The 16755-nt window shown below is 48.1% G+C and overlaps 1 protein-coding gene across 1 annotated transcript in view; it reads left to right on the plus strand.

Annotated features, from left to right (window-relative positions):
• The first annotated feature begins 1570 nt into the window (after nucleotides 1-1570).
• Nucleotides 1571-16755, plus strand: part of PCP4 (Purkinje cell protein 4) — a 52850-nt gene continuing 37665 nt past the window's right edge. The window contains exon 1 of the mRNA XM_057306822.1: nucleotides 1571-1661. Coding sequence (XP_057162805.1) covers nucleotides 1653-1661 — 9 coding nt within the window. The 5' untranslated portion in view covers nucleotides 1571-1652. The remainder of the gene's footprint in view (nucleotides 1662-16755) is intronic.

Below are 16755 nucleotides of genomic sequence, written 5' to 3' on the forward strand. Positions count from 1 at the left end.
GCAGATTCTCGGTTTGCAAAAGCTTCCTGTGGTTGGGATATATAAATATGTGTTTATATATATCGTCCATTTCTGTTTCTCTGTGAAATGGGAGTTATTATAACGAATAGACGTATCCTCCCATTGAAAGGGAACTTTCTATAGACACGTTCCCATGGAAAGTGGCTGTAAATTGAGAAGATTGGTTCGCACAAGCCGTGGGAGTCCCGTGCTTCTTGCCCCTTTGTGTTTGTGCTTGCTCACGAGCACGCCACAGAGACAAGGGCTCTGGGCCAGGGCTCCCTGCCCAGGCCTCCGCGGGCAGCCTCTCGTCGCTGGTACCCATGTGGGGATGCCTGTCATCGCTGGTACCCATGTGGGGATGCGTGGCCTTCCACTCACCCAGGTGGACCTGAGAAGGGAGTTGAAAGGAGAAGCCCCCATAGCAATGGCAGGATAGAAGTCAATGGAGGGAATCAGAAAACACCTGAGCTTAGTGTTGGTTCTTCCTGCAGCTGTCGACCGAGTCTCCCCATGTGGGGGATGGGGGAAGCCCCCCGGGGAGGGGGGCATCTGAGTAAGAACGACCCACTTGCTCATGTATTTAGCCACATGAGCTGTTTGGTAGCTGTCCCTTAGATGTGCTTATGTCTCCGGTAGGTCAACTGATGAGTGACTTGTCATCGTTCAGAGTATCTGCCATGATGCGGCCTCACTGTTCTCCAGCCGAGGCTCCCGCTTGAACATGAGGCCGAGCTGAAGCTGGCGAGTTGCAGGAGTGTGTCCTGACCGGCCTCCGGCCAAGGAGATGGGCAGCAGCACAAGCCCCCTGCTCTTCACCGGCCACGATCCCAGCTGTGAAAGTCAAGGCTCACTTCGATGCTGGGAAGACTCTTCGGCGTCTCCTGAGTCCATGCAGAAGGACTGAACCTCATTACAGAGAGGCTGCAGGTGGCAGCAAGGAAACCATTAGTGGGGTCCAGGGTCCCGCCCACGTCCTCTTCCTGATGCTGTTGAGGTTGTGACAGCACAGATCGGGCTGGGGACCTTCTCTCTCGTTAAGAGTGACTCTCCAAATCCACGTCCCAGAGCTGCGGTGACCTCCCAGCAAGGAAGGACGTGCCCAGGGTAAGCAGACTGGGAGTCCCCTCCAAAACGTTCCCCCAAAAGGCTGAGATCTGTGCCACAAATAACAGGGTCGGTTGCAGCTCCTGGAGGAGAGCAGGGGCTGCCGTTTTCTAGAACCGGCCTTCCTTCGAAAAACAAACCTTTCCATTGACATTGTAAACATACTTTCTGTGAATCCAAATCCTGTACCCTTGAATTAATAAGCAATGGCGAACCCGTGATGATCTCTGTACCTCTGAATTTGACCTTTAAAAAAAAAAAAAAAAAGAAATCTAGCCTTTCCTTCTCTCGCTGGCGGAATTTGGAGCAGAGACCTAGCTGGCTTCCCGCTTCGTTCCACTAGGTGGCCCCTCGTGCTCTCAGATGTCTGCGAGGAGTGCAGACAGGTGAATGAATCTCATTGGCTTACGGGAGGCATGATGCCACCGGGCAGCCCTTTTTAAGAGAAAAGCCAGGACCGGTGGAAGAACGACCCCTGAGCAGCGTCCTGGGAGCTGAGCACGGAGCGGAGCACAGGGATCCCGGAGCTGCGGTGTTCGAGCAACATGAGTGAGGTGAGTGGCTCTGTAACTTGCAGAGGGAGACTTGGGGGTGAGAAGGGACGGGGCCACAGCTGGTCTCGGGAAGTGTGAAGGGTTTCCGAGGGGCGATGAAGCGCAGATCAGCCCCGTAACTGCTTGGAGGGCTGACACTGTTGACATCTGGGTTGGTATGGCAAGGGCAGACCCTGATTCAGGGCGCAACTTTTAAAAATTGCCTTGGAAAGAGAAAGGGATTCATTGTGTGCTGCTGATTTCATTGTGACTTTGGAAAGTGCTTCGGGGGGTGAGACCTCCCGAGAGAAAGCTGGTTGTCTTGGTGTCTCCGGAGGTGTGCGCGGCTTCCCGCTGGTCCTCGCGTGTTTGCTTTGGGGGATACCTTGCAGAATGTTGGCAGGCAGGCCGTCTGGTGACAGTCAGGCGTGGGAGAAGGCAGGGGAAGGATTTCACGCACGGCCGTGTGGAAGCACAACTATCTGCAGTCGGTCAGAGCACCGGTGAAGGGGGCAGGTCGGCAGGTCGGCAGGACCCTGACAAATCTGCGTGTGGGGGCGGGGCTGGGAGACAGGGCAGCCGTGGACGGAAGCCCGCGACCATGCTCCGCGGCAAGTCCCTTCCCTGCATGTGTTTCTGTAGAAGAGATTTTGTTGGGGCAAACTGATAGCTCATTTTATTTTAAAAAGATCATGTTCTCTTTCTTTCTTTTAAATGAGGCAGGTTTGGGGATGTACAAGCCATCCCCTAATTCAGCTCAACGACCGAGACAAGTCCATTTTCAGGTCCTTTGGGTCGGCACTTAAATAATCACTTTTAAAGACCTTTCATCTTCTCTTTCTTTTTTGACAGATGCGTGACCCTTTTTTTTGAAGTCTAGAGTAAAATTAACTTCAGAAATAAGAGGCGCCTTCACTACGTTTCTCTCTCTGATGGGTGACTTTTGACATAAACACGACTGGAAGAAGGAGGGGGCGGAGCATCTGCGGTTTAGGAATGGGGCTGGGGACGGAGTGAGGACCAGGGAGTGTGGGAGGAAGGTGGGAAGGCTGGGAGCCTCAGTGAGCCAGCGCACCTCGCTTCTGCCTGTTCTCAGCCCCCAGCTCAGCGTCTAGGGCTCCACTCGTGTTACCTCATTTCCCTCCCTAAATCCTGTGAGGTGGGTGCTAGCATTATTCCCAGCTGACAGATGGGGACACTGAGGTACAGAGAAGTTCAAGGTCAGCTGGTTCCGTTTTGGCGGGTAGTGAAGGGCAGGACTCAGGCTGCGTGGCGGGCCGCCGGGTGGATCGCAGGGTCCAGAGTGCGTACAGAGCCTCTGAGCCCTGGGTGCCACCGGAGTAGGGGAGAAAGAGGAGCTGGGGCCTGAAGCAGAGACAGGGCAAGGAGGACTCCCTCACTCCGGGTCCCGTGGCTTTCTGCTGGACTCCATGAGGTTTCAGAAGCATTTCCCCTGTATCAGCTCACTGGGGTGGAGAGGGTCTGTAAATATACAAATTAACAGTTTCATAGAGGAGGAGTCAGAAAACAGTAGAGCACTGGGGGGCCCTTCTTCCATAGTTCACTGTCCTGGGTTCTTTTGGAGGGATGGTGCTCTTGCTGGCTCCCCTCCGGCTGTCACCCCATCTTCAGCCGGGGCTGGTGGCCGGCATCATACACGTGAGCTTTCCAGAATGCCTCAGCTCGGTGCTATTCACCTAACTCTGGGTCCCCAGGGAGAAAGCAAACGTCCCAGAGCTCAGCCCATGATTAGGGTCACAACCTCGTTTCTGCTGGAAGTGAAATTAGGGCAGCTCTGCGGCCGCGCCCTGCCCCCCGCCCCCCATTCCCTCTGACATGTGAGCTGGCTACTGCAAAAGCTTCCTTTAATGTTGATGGAATCCTGCGGGATGCACACCCGGCTCCTTTGCCTCCCTTTGCCCCCACCACACCCCTTCCAGCTCCCTCCTCCACCGTTTTTCCATCCTGTCCCTCCTGCACCCAGGCCCCCCTCGGTTACATGCAGCCCTAGTCCTCTGGCCACCAGCTGGCTGACCAGCTCTCTGGCTGGTCCCCAAGTTTCCGGGTGTGTGTCCCTCAGAGAGTGGGAATTTGTCCTTTCGCTAAAACTTAAATCTGCTTAAAACATTTAATAAAGTGGAACAGTAGCTCCTTTCTGGGTAGAGCACTGAACGTCTCCCCACCCCAAAGCTTTTCCTTAGTTGGTTGAATTACATGCGGCTTCTTGTTTTAATAGTTCTCAGGCAGGGATGGATTTCAGAGGATCGTTTACTTACTCATGTATCTAATTACTGCAGGGGGCCAAAGCAATGGATTTTGTCAGGCTTTCCTCTGACTTCAGGATTTGTTTGCAGCTGGTGGGCAAATAGCGCCTGCCCCAGCTGGCGGGGTTGGAGGCCCGCTGCAGAAATCCCCGAGCTCACAGCTGCTTCCTTGGGCCATGCTGGAGCTGGGCTGGGAGCAGAGGCCCCCAAAGGGCCAGATGCTCCCTGGGTGGGCCCTACTCCTCCACCTCTTCTAGCTTTTAGGGGGAAGGCGGTGAGGGGTGGGGACTCGGGGCCTGAGCTGGCTTTCAGCTGGGTGACTCCATGACACAGTGTCATCGCTATCCCCCGTGACAATGCTTTTTCAGGGAATGGTGATTGAAAAGAGGAGCTCAAGCATAGTGAGGAAAGTCAAGTCCAAATTTAGGGCACCGAGAGAGTGGATGTGGTTCGTGGCGGTGTCCAATTTACATTTCAGGATTAAAGTACGTTGGATGGGCCTGGAGATAATTTAGTAGGGATCAAAATTCAGGTTAAGGATTATTAGTTGGATCAGAAATCCTAACCAGCAAGGCTGAAGTTTGCAAAGTCCTTCTCTTCTCTCTCCAGCTGGACTCCCGCACAGGAGAAGAAAACATTCCCATTGTTGAGCCACCAAATATGAGTCCCGTGAACAATGACAGTCAGTCCCATTTTCTAACGTGGGTGTGAGTTTTTAAGTTGCTCTTCAAAAGAACTTATTCAGGAGAGCCAGGAGCAAGTTTTTAATGCAATGAAGGCAAACGTTTGGAGAATCAATTTAAAAAATGACACCCACCATCACCCTATTTGCGAGGGGGTGGGGGGAGCCCCTGTTGCATAACGCCTCGGTTGACAGCTGTTAATTAGACCTGAGACCCCTTCGAGAAAGCATCTTCCTGTCCCCGCTCTTTTCTTGCACAGTCTTAGATGGGATGTTGAAACTTGGTGCCAGGGTTACGATCCTTTCTTCCATCCAGACACTGCCCCTGAAAGGACTGTGCCCATCGGAGGCATGGCGGGAACACACCGAGGACGTTTAAGGGCAAATCTTTAGACCCACACGCCTGTCCTTAGCACAGCATCAAAGGCTACTGGCTACACATTAAATCTCTAAAGAAGGAAGAGAACAGTGAACAGCATTGTCTAGAGAGAGATTTGCAAGGGGAGGGTAAGCTCACTTCAGTCTTGGGGTGGGGGCATAGAAAGGACAGGATTTTTTTTTTTTAAAGTAGCCATTGGCTAAAAAATGTCATATGGCACTTGCTTGGGACTCAACTTGTCAGTCATCGGGGTAACCCATTGCTAAGACAAATTGTAGGAAACAGAGCTGAAATGAGAATTATCATAGTCGTGTGATTCAATATGGCGTCACAGTGAACTATAGCAAATGCTAACGGACAGGTGATCAGGTTTGCAGAGAACTGTGTTTAGACCCGTTAAGCACAGATTCTGAGGGTAATTGCATAAAATGGATTTTACAACTGGCCGAGAAGTCCTAGCAACAGAAGGCCAAATGACAATTCAATTTCTTCTGTAATTTTAACCTCATTTGGGGGTGAACCAGCAGCAGGGACACAGGAAGATCTGGCAAGATCCACGTGATTTTATCGGATCGCACCAGGTTAGGCACTCTCTCTACTCCAACTGGGAATGTTAGGTCTAGAAAGAGACCAATTCCAACTTGGGTTTCTAAGTTCAGCTTTTCTGGAGTGGGAAGAGGTCACAATTCAGCCTGGAAATATATTTGCTGGGCTGTCAGTTGTAACAGATTGCCATAGAATTTGTTCCCCCGACCCTGCATTTCACTAACGAATGGTGTGTGATTAAGAAGTCTCACTGTTTTCCTCTTTTGAATTCTAAGCATGATAGAATGCAAGATGAATTCTTTTTTAAGAAAGAAAAATTGAAGAAATGACTCACACTTGATTTTATTAAGGGTTTAGTTGAATAGTGTGATCAAGATGAAAAGGAAATACTTTTGTGGTTTGTTTTTTTTTTTTTTTTGGTCAGGGAAAGTGCCTTGAATTTATGATGAATATATCTCTGAGTTACTTTTTTAAAATTATAATTTCTGTGCCAGTGCTTTGTTAAAGGTGCTGTCACGGGAGGAAGGCATTCACAGTTTGTCTGTGGTCCCTCTGTCCTCAGGGTACCGGGTGCCCCATACTATTTGAACACCTGAATAATGTCATGAGCCCAAGCCTGGGGCTTTTCATTAATTTAGAATGGCTTTCTAGAAAGGGCTTCTCACTGGGGGGTGGGGTGGGGAGAGAAAGACTTTAGAGGGTGCATACACACAGATTCATGCTGTATTTGGCTGATGGTTTTATAAAACACAGCATCCGAGCTCAGGCTGTGATTGTCCTCGTCTGCTCGGGCAGCTATAGGAAAGTACCACCGAGTGAGTGCCTTACAAACCGTAGACATTTATTGCTCATGGTTCTGAAGGCTGGAAGTCTGAGATCAGGGAGCTGGCTTGGTCGGGTGAGAACCCTCTTCCTGGTTCATAGACAGCCATCTCCTTCCTGTGTCCTCATATGGTGGAAGAAGGGACAGGGAGCAGCCTGGGGTCTCTTCTGGGAGAGCCCGCGTCCCATTCGGGAGGGCTCCACACTCATGACCTGATCACCTCCCAAAGACCCCACCTCCTAATGCTTTCAGCTTGGGGCTTAGGATTTCAGCACATGAATTTTGAAGTAACACAAACATCCAGACCACAGCAAGTACTATGGGTTACATTTTATTTATTGGCCTTATCCCAACTAGACGTGACCTTCCTTAGGACAGGAACGACTTTACATTGTCCGCAAGACCTGGCTTCTGGTCTGGCATTTGGCAATATTCCTTTCCTGGATGAATAAACGGATTTGGGGGTGTGGATTTATCAGTGGTTGTGACCAACAGATCCGACACCCTCTTTTCTTAATGTTGAGATTAGTGTCCAGACAGGTTTGGAAAAGAAAAGTTCTATCTTTTGTTTTTTTACTCCGGGTTTGAAACCTGGGTTTGTCATTTAAATCTTTTCAGTTGGAAATGGATACATTGTTACATACAAAAAATAAATGCTTCGTGGCCGGCAAAGAAAGAAGAAAGACTGGGGAGGATCTGGACAGAAAGAACTCTTGACATTTGGAAAAATGTCAAGGAAAACAGGGGAGCTGAGGGAGGGACAGAAAAGTCTAATATTCTATAGTTTGGGGTTGTCTCCTTTGGGACAGTTTCACTTCGGATAAGCTCTATGAAATTCACACAAAGGGAGCTGTAGCCAGAGAGGCAGAGCCCGTGAACGCCCTACAAAACGGTTTGCTGTATTGAAACAGAAAACGAATCTGACCGTGCTTCGGGGGGTGGGGGTGGGGGATCAGAGAGAGCCAGCCCAGATCTTTAGTGAGATAACTCCTCGCACGGAATCACGGTCGACCAGACTGCAAATCCTGGGATACTGTTGAAGGCAAAGTATATCTCGCATACAGAAAGCAAATTGCATATTCACATATTTAATTCATATTTAAAAATTAAGCATTGATTTTTATATTAACCAAATGTTTTTTTTTGTTTTTTTTTTTTAAAGATTTTATTTATTTATTCGACAGAGATAGAGACAGCCAGCGAGAGAGGGAACACAAGCAGGGGGAGTGGGAGAGGAAGAAGCAGGCTCATAGCGGAGGAGCCTGATGTGGGGCTCGATCCCATAACGCCGGGATCACGCCCTGAGCCGAAGGCAGACGCTTAACCACTGTGCCACCCAGGCGCCCCTAACCAAATGTTTTAATTTATAGTTGCATGTATAAACATTTTAAGTTAATTTATATTTGACATGGAAGTATATGACAATTCATATGCAAAAAAGAGATGGATTTGCCTGTCTTCCAGGGAAACTAGACACTGAATTGGGTAACTATGCCCCATGCAGCCCAACAGCCTGTCTCTACGTTCCTATCATCCCCAGGTATTGACCGTTTACCATTTTTCATCCCATCTTTGGAACGAAGTGAGGTACAAGTAATGAGGAGGGAAATATTTTCCATTCGATTTGGTACAGGTGCCTTTCGAGCACGGATATGAGATTGGTCTACAGATCATTATTTTGTGCCATAAGCCGAGCAAGTTTACCACACCTGCCAGTGGCTCAAACCTATAAATCCAACATGCATTTCTGAGCTGTTTTACACGAACAATTCAGCATAAGTTATACATTCCAGGCATCAATCTGCCTGAATATTGTTTGTGCCCTGCAAATAGCCTGAAATTTATGCTTCAGAGTCTCCCTGAATGACTTCTCATTCCATTTCTGAAAGGGAAACGCTTGGCCATGGTTATAACATTGCCAGTGGAAAAAATCTATCACCCACTAAATGCCATTATTTTATATTTTACTCTTAAATTGCCATGTTATAAATAAAGAGAAGACAAATTAGAATCATAAAGCGGGAAGATAATCACCCACAAACTGAAAACTCCCCTGCAGAACATCGAAGGGAAAAGCAGCCAAAAAGTGTGAATTGATAGTATTGAAATGAAACAATTTTCATATCACAATGGAACTAGAATAGAGAACACGGGAATCCTTTTCCCTGGAAGGTTTCTGTCCCCAGTTTGAGGACAGTCATGGGCTTTGCCGAGACTGAAATATCTCAAGTCATCCGTACTTCGATCCTTTCAGACCCAACGGTCTGGAATGCCTTTTGAATGTTAGGTTGTAAACATTTGGTTATGACTCTTTGTGAAAGCTCTTTGATAGCTGAGGTTGCATCTGGATTGGCTTGAGATTATGCTTTTCCTGCTATTACAGTCCAACCTGGAGTAGCGGTGTGGCAGAGGAAACGGCCATCTGTCCTCATAACACCACACCTGTGGCTTGGGCAACGTTCTAACAAAGTGATCGGTTATTTTAATTTTATATGATACCTGAAAAGAGGACCCCGGAGGTTGACAAGACTCATTAACATTTGTCTTAACCAAACAAGACAGTAAAAACAGAACAAGGAAATGGGTTCTCTTTTGCTCCCCAAGAATTTTTTTCCCCAATATACTTTTATGTCCATCAGGGGCTAAGTGCCACTATTTAAAAATTAATTCAGATATTATACCTGTTTTTATTTCATTTTATTACTTTGTAAAATTTTTAAGTAATCTGTACACCCAACATGGGGCTTGAACTCACAACCCTGAGATCAAGAGTCACATGCTCCACCAACGGAGCCAGCCAGGCGCCCCTCCCCCCCATACCTGTATTTAAATGGAAGATTCTGACACATATAATTTCCTAATTAAGTCACAACCCTCTTTCATCAGGGATTATGAGAAAAATATCACTTTTCTTTTCCTGAGCTTGGCAAAATGGCAAAAGTGTACCTGGGCTTTTCTTTTTTCACATTTCCTGATGCGTGTTTGATACACAGAGAAACCCGCGATGCCATGAATTGGTCAAGCAGTCTTGGTAACTGCGCTTCTTCTGATCGGATGGCTGTGGGTGAGGAGCTCGTGCTGGTGCATCAGGGTTACGTGGTTGTTGCTCTTGCCGACAGTGTTCATGTTCTTTTCATTCTGTGAAATTTTATGCACAGTTTTTTTTAATTGGGGTGAAAAGCATACCATAAAATGTACCATCTTACCCATTTTTAAGTGTATAATTCAGTAGTGTTAAGTTTATCTACTTTATTATGAAATAGACCTCCAGAGCTGTTTCATCTTGTAAAACTGAAATTCTACACCTGTTAGACCACAAGTCCCTCCCCCAGCCCCCCTCCCTCTGGTGACCACTTTTCTACTTTCTGTCTCTATGGATCTGACTACTCCGGGGACCTCATGTACGTGGACTCGGACAGTATTTGTCCTTTTGTGCCTGGCTGGTCACATTCAGCATGATGTCCTCAAGGGTCCTCCATGTCATGGCAGGTCACTATGCAAGACTATTTCAAAGTCACTTTCCTACTTAGTGGGGAGATTAGTTTTGTTAAAGGTAGATTACATAATCCATAAATCATCCCGGAGCTCAAGGAACTGCAGTGCAGCACATGGTGATATTCTGAGAGCAAGTCACTAGTGGTGGGACTCCCATTTTTTCCTACTCACCAAGTGACAATGTTGGTATCAATCCCAATAGTGGCTATTGATAAAACCTTATTTCGTTCTTATTGATCTTTGAGCCTAGAAAGATATAAAGAGAATTTTTAAAGTTTCCTTAGCCCTGCATGGTTCTGAGAGTTAAACACCTCACAGCTCCAGAGATGCCATTCTTGCCATAGTCTGTATCAGTGGTGTCCCCTGGGGTTGTGCTGTGCACAACCTGTGCAGCTGAACCTGGTGGTCCTGCCCTTTCCTGAGAGGTAGTCACTCTGCTTAAAGACCACTGACCTAGAGAAAGACTGTCATTTCTATGGTCCTACTTAGAATTCAGAGAATTGAAGGAGACCACAGTTGTCATTTCTTTCAAAGTGGTCATTTTAAAGTAGGGAGCTGAAAGCCTGAAGGCAAATTTTGCTCAAAATCACAGAGTTCCTCAAGAGGAAAAGCCAGAGTAGGGTTCACTTACTCATTTCCTATCCTATTAAATTTCTCATTTTCTGTCATATCCTGGATACAACCCAATTTCTTTTACACCTGCCCCAATTCCATTTAGGACTTGCACATGAAATCTATGAAAAACAATATTGTCCTGGATTTTTTTTTTATTAGCCTCGAGTAAAAAAAGAGCAGCTACAGAAATCTCGACAAAGTCATCCTTTCCTCCTCCAGGTCCTCCACTTTATTGGTAGAGGCTCAAGGGTACACTCTGAGCCTCACCCCTTGTCCCAATAACACAAGGAGAGGCCGGTAAGTGTCAGCACACGGCTGCTGTGGAGTCCCTCATTGAGATCACAGTAGACTGTCTTCTCCTGCCTCTCCTGGCAGTTTCCTTGACTTTGACTTTACATCAATCCACCTTCATTTCTGGCACTACCCCCGGCTCTGTTGAGTAAGAAAGAGCATCCTGAACCCTTCAAATAAAACTCTTAAAAAAACCTTTGCTCAGGGAATGGCAGCCCTTTGTACGGTCAAAACCATTGCGTGTATCCTTGGTAATCACATATTTTGTCGGCCACGTATCCTTCTGCCTTCGAGATTAGGAACCTTTAAAAGACAGAGACTGTATCTTCTACACTTTTCCTGTCTCTGGCACATGCCCTTCAGCCCACGTGGATGGGGAATCCGTGGCGTGTTGTACGCTCTGCTGGGTGAACGAAGAAGACATGATCCCTACCCCTCAAAGAGCTTAGAGAGGCTAGCCGGGGAGACAGAATCCCATCAAATTAACCCGACTCCAGGTCTAGTCACTGTGAACTGGTGGCAGCACTGACTAGGTCCATTGTTGTGGGAAAGAGAAGAAAGAAGGGTTCGGGGAACCTTCCCCACGGAGGCAATGCTTCCAGAAGTAGGGTCTCAGTACGTATTGACTGAAAAATAAGCACCATGGCTAACGGTTAGTCTGAAAAGTCATGAATTTTAGAACCACGTGACAATTTAGCAATCTTCACGTCCGAGGAACGGATACATATTGGTTCATATTGGTTACGATACTATCGTTGATTTTTGCTCTTGCCTGGCGATATAAATTGCTTTAAATGTGTCAGACATTTTCCCATCCTTATCAATGAATATTTGGATTCTATTAAATTATCACGTCTTCCTTTAAAAGTGCTCAGGGAGTCAAGTCTCTTTAGTACATTGGAAGCGGATTACACGTGTGTGGTCAGGAAGACGTTTGGAATTGTGCAAATTGTGCATAGTGGTTCATTTTAAAAGTTCCATGTTCCATGTGTGAGAAATGCCTAAATGAATTCAGATACACCCGTAACTTCCATCCGTGCGAGTATTAGCGTCTGTCCAGGCGAAATATTACTGCTCACGTTGTATCTCAGAGCCCCTGGTGGCTTCCTCACCATTGCTAGCAGTTTCTTCTCTTTGGAGTTTGTTCAAGGCATGGGCTCATCGTATATTTATAAGTCTGTTCTCACATATGCATAAGTCCTGTCAAAATAGAGAGATAATACAGCCCCACATCGCAAATATTATTTCTGGCAGTGTTCTATACCTCAGAAATGTGGGCTCTTTTACCTCTTCTGGAAGATGACTTCTTAAAATAGATGTAGCAATTTGTCAGGTCCCTCCACCAAATACCTCATGCGAGTTTACTGTTATCTTTTCATCTAGATTTAATCCATCCCATCTTCAAGGCGGATTCATTCTGGGGGCGTCATCTAGAGAATTTCCATGCCACCCTTTTTTGCCATGTTCTTGCTGAGAGCCGGATTTGGTTGAAATTCATGTGCGAGCTCCCTGACAATTGAATTTGGGATGAGGATTTTGAATTCTCACACGACAAACCCAGAAAGGCAGGGTCGTGTAACTTCAGCGCTGCAAGCCGTGCCGTCAGGGGACCCCCGCTCTTGCTCCTGTGTCCCTTGCATATTTCACCAAGGAAGCAAGACAGGGACTGGGGAGTCAAGCAGATCTCCCTCAGAAATGAAGCGATTTCGAGACAAGCATCAGCTCTGTAATTGTTTGCTCCCACCCGTCTCCGCACAAAATGTCTTTTGAGGTGACAGTAGCTCAGACAGAGCTGGACAGTCCTGGGGGAGCCCGTGTTTGGACAGTGGGGCAGGACAGTGGCACATGTGTGGGGCCCCAGGGAAAAACAGACATGTGGGGACTCCAGGGGAAACGTCATTAGGAATTTCAAGACCGGGACACCTGGGTGGCTCAGTCGGTTGAGCGTCTGCCTTTGGCTGGGGTCATGATGCCCGGGTCCTGGGTTGGAATCCCACATCTGGCTCTTTGATCAGGGGGGAGCCTGCTTTTCCCTCTGCCCCTCCCCCCACTTTGCTCTCCTCTCTCTCTCTCTTTGACCAAAAAAAAAACAAAACAAAAAAAAAAACTTTTCTCCAAAATAGAAAAAAAAAATTAAAAAAAAAATTAAAAGAATTTCAAGACCATGATGACAGAGCATTAAACTAAGCTTGGGGCTTTTCTGAGCCAGAGGCCCTGTGTGATTCTCGGGTCACATGGTCATGAGGCTGGCTGTGGGTAAAGCTGGGGGCTGCCTGATTGCTTTTTAGTGGAGAGAGAGAGAGAGAGAATGAGAGCACGTGCCCTGATGAAACATTATTATCCGTTGGCCATGTCAGGGGCCTTTTATATATTCTTCCCTCACCCAGAGGAGGCTTTCAGAATGGCCCGTGCCTGCCCCCGGGAGCAAGTGGCTGGAGGGTCTTCCCGCTGAATCAGATGGAGCGTGGAGGCTGGCTCTGGGGAAGCCCACCGAGCAGCATGCTTGCACAAGAAACCAGGTGACACTGGCTGACTCCGCAGGACCGCTGTGAGCTCGCAGGAGTAGCATTGATTATAAAGCACTTGGAAAGTATACGTTTTTTAAAGACCATATAAATGCTTAACTATGACCCCAATATGGAAAATCCGCTGCCTTCCGATTTGAAACGACTTTACCGAATGCTGGCTCTTGATTCAGATGAACGTGGCAGGTGGCCTGCTCGCCCCGAGGTACCTCCCACACTCCCGTGTTACTTCCCTGGAGGGAGGGGACATGGAGAGCAGGTGTGTGAGGCTTGTTCAATTAAAGAGACGTTTCATGCTTGGGAAGTAAAGGGTCCTCATCAGAGCAGGAGCCTGGGTCTGGATGTGCTGACGCAAAGCCAAGCAGTGGTGCGAGTGGCAGCGTTCGGATCAGCCCTGACCCAGGAAGCCGACCTTGACCTAAGTTACAGCTGGGTTTGTTTTCCAGCAGATTACATGGTCCTGGATTTTGGAGAGACTTGAAAATAAGATAGGGAGCCACTCTCCTCCATGAAGTGGGCAGAGCATGAGGCTGAGGGGGTAGGGGGTGCTGATGATGGTGCTGGGGATGCGTGCGTTTTGTTGTCCGTGGGGAGATTGTGAGAATTTTCACCTCCCCGGGGTGCAGCTGATCAGATGGCCCATGCAGCTTCACCTGGTCTTTTAATCTGTCTCAATTCACTCCTTTGAGCCATGACAGCTGATTTATGACAAAGCAATCCCCTTTCTTCCAGAAGTACACAACCTCAGGCTTCTACGTGTTCTGAAGCTATTTTCATTTTAGTTGAGTGGGGGAGAAAAGCTGGCTGCTTCTTTATTACCAAAAAAGAAAGTCTCCAGCTTCTGCAGCCTCGGAACACCTCCTCGGGGAGAAGCACGCTGAGGAGCGCAAGGTGCCATATTACCATCTGAGCTTTAGCGCAAGGAGTCCGCACACGAGCTCGGAGCTTCAGCTTCCGTAGGACAGGTGCGCATGGAGGAGTCCACGAACTAGTTCAATGTGTGAAAAATAAATCAGACGCAGGGACAGAGGGAATTATGGAGCGAGAGCTGTCCGCACAGTCCCGGAGCCCCATTCTCACCGGCATGGGAAACACATCTGCAGGTCTGGGGTCAGAATGCACTGAACACTGCACGGTGCTTACCGGGGTCCCCGACGATCTTGTGAAGTGTGTTCACCCCATCTTTCCCCTGAGACTGTCGATTCATTTTCACACACGGAATTTTGTGTGATGTGGTGGATTTCCACAATAAGGAGGAGCAGGAAGGAGTGTCAGGAAGCACGGTCCCCACTCTGCCACCAGATGGGTTGAGACGTAAAATATCTGTGCCGTTGATGGCAGAGGGGTCATCAAAGTCAGATCTTCCATCTTCCAAGCCAATATGTCCCCCTCTAGATAGGTAAGTTGAAGCAACAGGTGTGCAGACATCCAAACCCGTCTGCCTACGTTCAGACTCCATCCCTTCCACTTCGCAGCTATAAATCCTTGGGCAAGTCACCACATCTCTCCCTCAGTGTCTCAAATTTTGATTCGTCAAATGGGAATGATTGTCCTACCCGCTTCACAGGCTTGTTGCTGCATGAGGGTTACACTGCTGCTTTGCAGAGACAGAGCCTGCTGCGTTGGTGCAAAGAAGGGAAGGCTTTGCCAAGCTTGGAAGCGTGATCTTTCTCTCAGCCCTAAATGTGGCTTCTCTGGGTGACAGGGGATTTGGCGGAGGCTCTTCCCTCTCCTGCATATTGTTTTGTTCCCTCGATGAGGAAGTCGAGTGCAGCCGTAGATCACGATCGGCTCAGCCACGGTGGAGCTGTGTGGCCGTGGCGAGTGACCATTGAGGGCCTGGATGGGTGGCTGTTTAGGGCCGGGCAGGGCAGGATTCTCCCGGCTCTGGGGGCATTTTCATTCTGTGGTCTCCGGCCTTCACTTGATCACACCCAGCACTGCGTTTTACTAGCCATCCTGGGGAAGGGATGGAGGAATAAAATGCCAGTGTCACTGCTGAAAGCAAAGCAAAGAGGTCTTTCTCCGTGGCCTCTGTAACCTGGGCGAACGTGGACTTTCTGGCCTCACGCCAGCTTCTCTGGCCTTTAAAATATAAAAGTGCCCTAAAAACAACAGGACAAGAGGAGGGACGGGCAGGCTTGTGTTTTCACAGAGATACGGTATGGGTCTCATTTTGTTCTAGAAAGCTGGCCCTGCCTATTGGTCTTTCCCCTCATCACCTGCACAAGGTCGATTTGTCCTTTAATGAGTTAGTTTACAGGCTCTTCGCGGTGTCTGCCTTCACATTTATCTGTTATTGACGCTTTTCCGCCTCCCTCCTTTCTCGTGGCTCGGGGCTGACTGGCTGTAGCTCTCGGGATGGGGAGCAGAGCAAATCTCTGCTGTCCTTTTCTGCTCTGTGTGGCTCTGGTAGCTTCTGTGTATGCTCTGAGAAATAGTACACGTTGGGGTATCTGTGTCTCTGTCTGGGAGCCTACTATTGTCTTTTGCTGGGTCACAGCAGGCGTCGGAGAAAGCATCTGCTCTTTGCATCAACAACCTTCATTCTGAGGATGGTCTAAGGAACCGCCACGATGTCAGGGGGGCAAAGAAGGAAGTGGGGCAGACGGAGAAGCATTTCTTTGGTGCCGTTCAGATGTGGAAGGTGGATGGTGACGTCCACATTCAAGGATCGTTCTGGCACCTTGCAAATCCCTGGGGCTTCCCAGGACTGCTCGGGCACGTTAGTTCTACTCTTGCTGGGGTCAGTGGGGTGGCTGTGTCTTGGCTGATGCTTCCTTCTCAGTCTCAGCCCTGCGGGGACTCTGCAGATGTGCTTGCTGCATACACGCGGCCACAGGCCAACTCCCGTCTCCCTGTCTCCCTGCTTTCCTCCCTCCTCTTCCACTGGTCACCATTGTACCCTCTTCCCATGTCTTCTCTTTCTAGAAAAAAATACAAGCTGTCATTTGTATCAACACACAAAACACATCCACCCTGGGATTAGAGGCCCACCTGAAATTAATAATAACTAACAGAGACTATCTATGTGGGGAAAAAAATCATCACAAACCCCAGTATTCTCTCTTTACATTCTCATAATAGCCATGTGAGCTACAGGTTTAATTTAATTTGATTTGATTTGATTTGATTTAATTTAATTTAATGTAATTTATTTTATTTATTTTTTTTTTTAAAGATTTTGTTTATTTATTTGACAGAGATAGAGACAGCCAGAGAGAAAGGGAACACAAGCAGGGGGAGTGGGAGAGGAAGAAGCAAGCTCCCAGCAGAGGAGCCTGATGTGGGGCTCGATCCCACAACGCCAGGATCACGCCCTGAGCCGAAGGCAGACGCTTAACCGCTGTGCCACCCAGGTGCCCCTAATTTAATGTAATTTATTTTAATCCTTCATGGAGAAGAAACCGAGAAGACGAAGAAGCCAAGCTGAGGTGCGAATGCACTAGGTCATGGCCATTTGGCCACATGCCAAAGTTGGGGCTCCTCCTGGTC

Source organism: Ursus arctos, unplaced genomic scaffold, assembly GCF_023065955.2.
Source record: "Ursus arctos isolate Adak ecotype North America unplaced genomic scaffold, UrsArc2.0 scaffold_4, whole genome shotgun sequence".
NCBI classification, from domain to species: Eukaryota; Metazoa; Chordata; class Mammalia; order Carnivora; family Ursidae; genus Ursus; species Ursus arctos.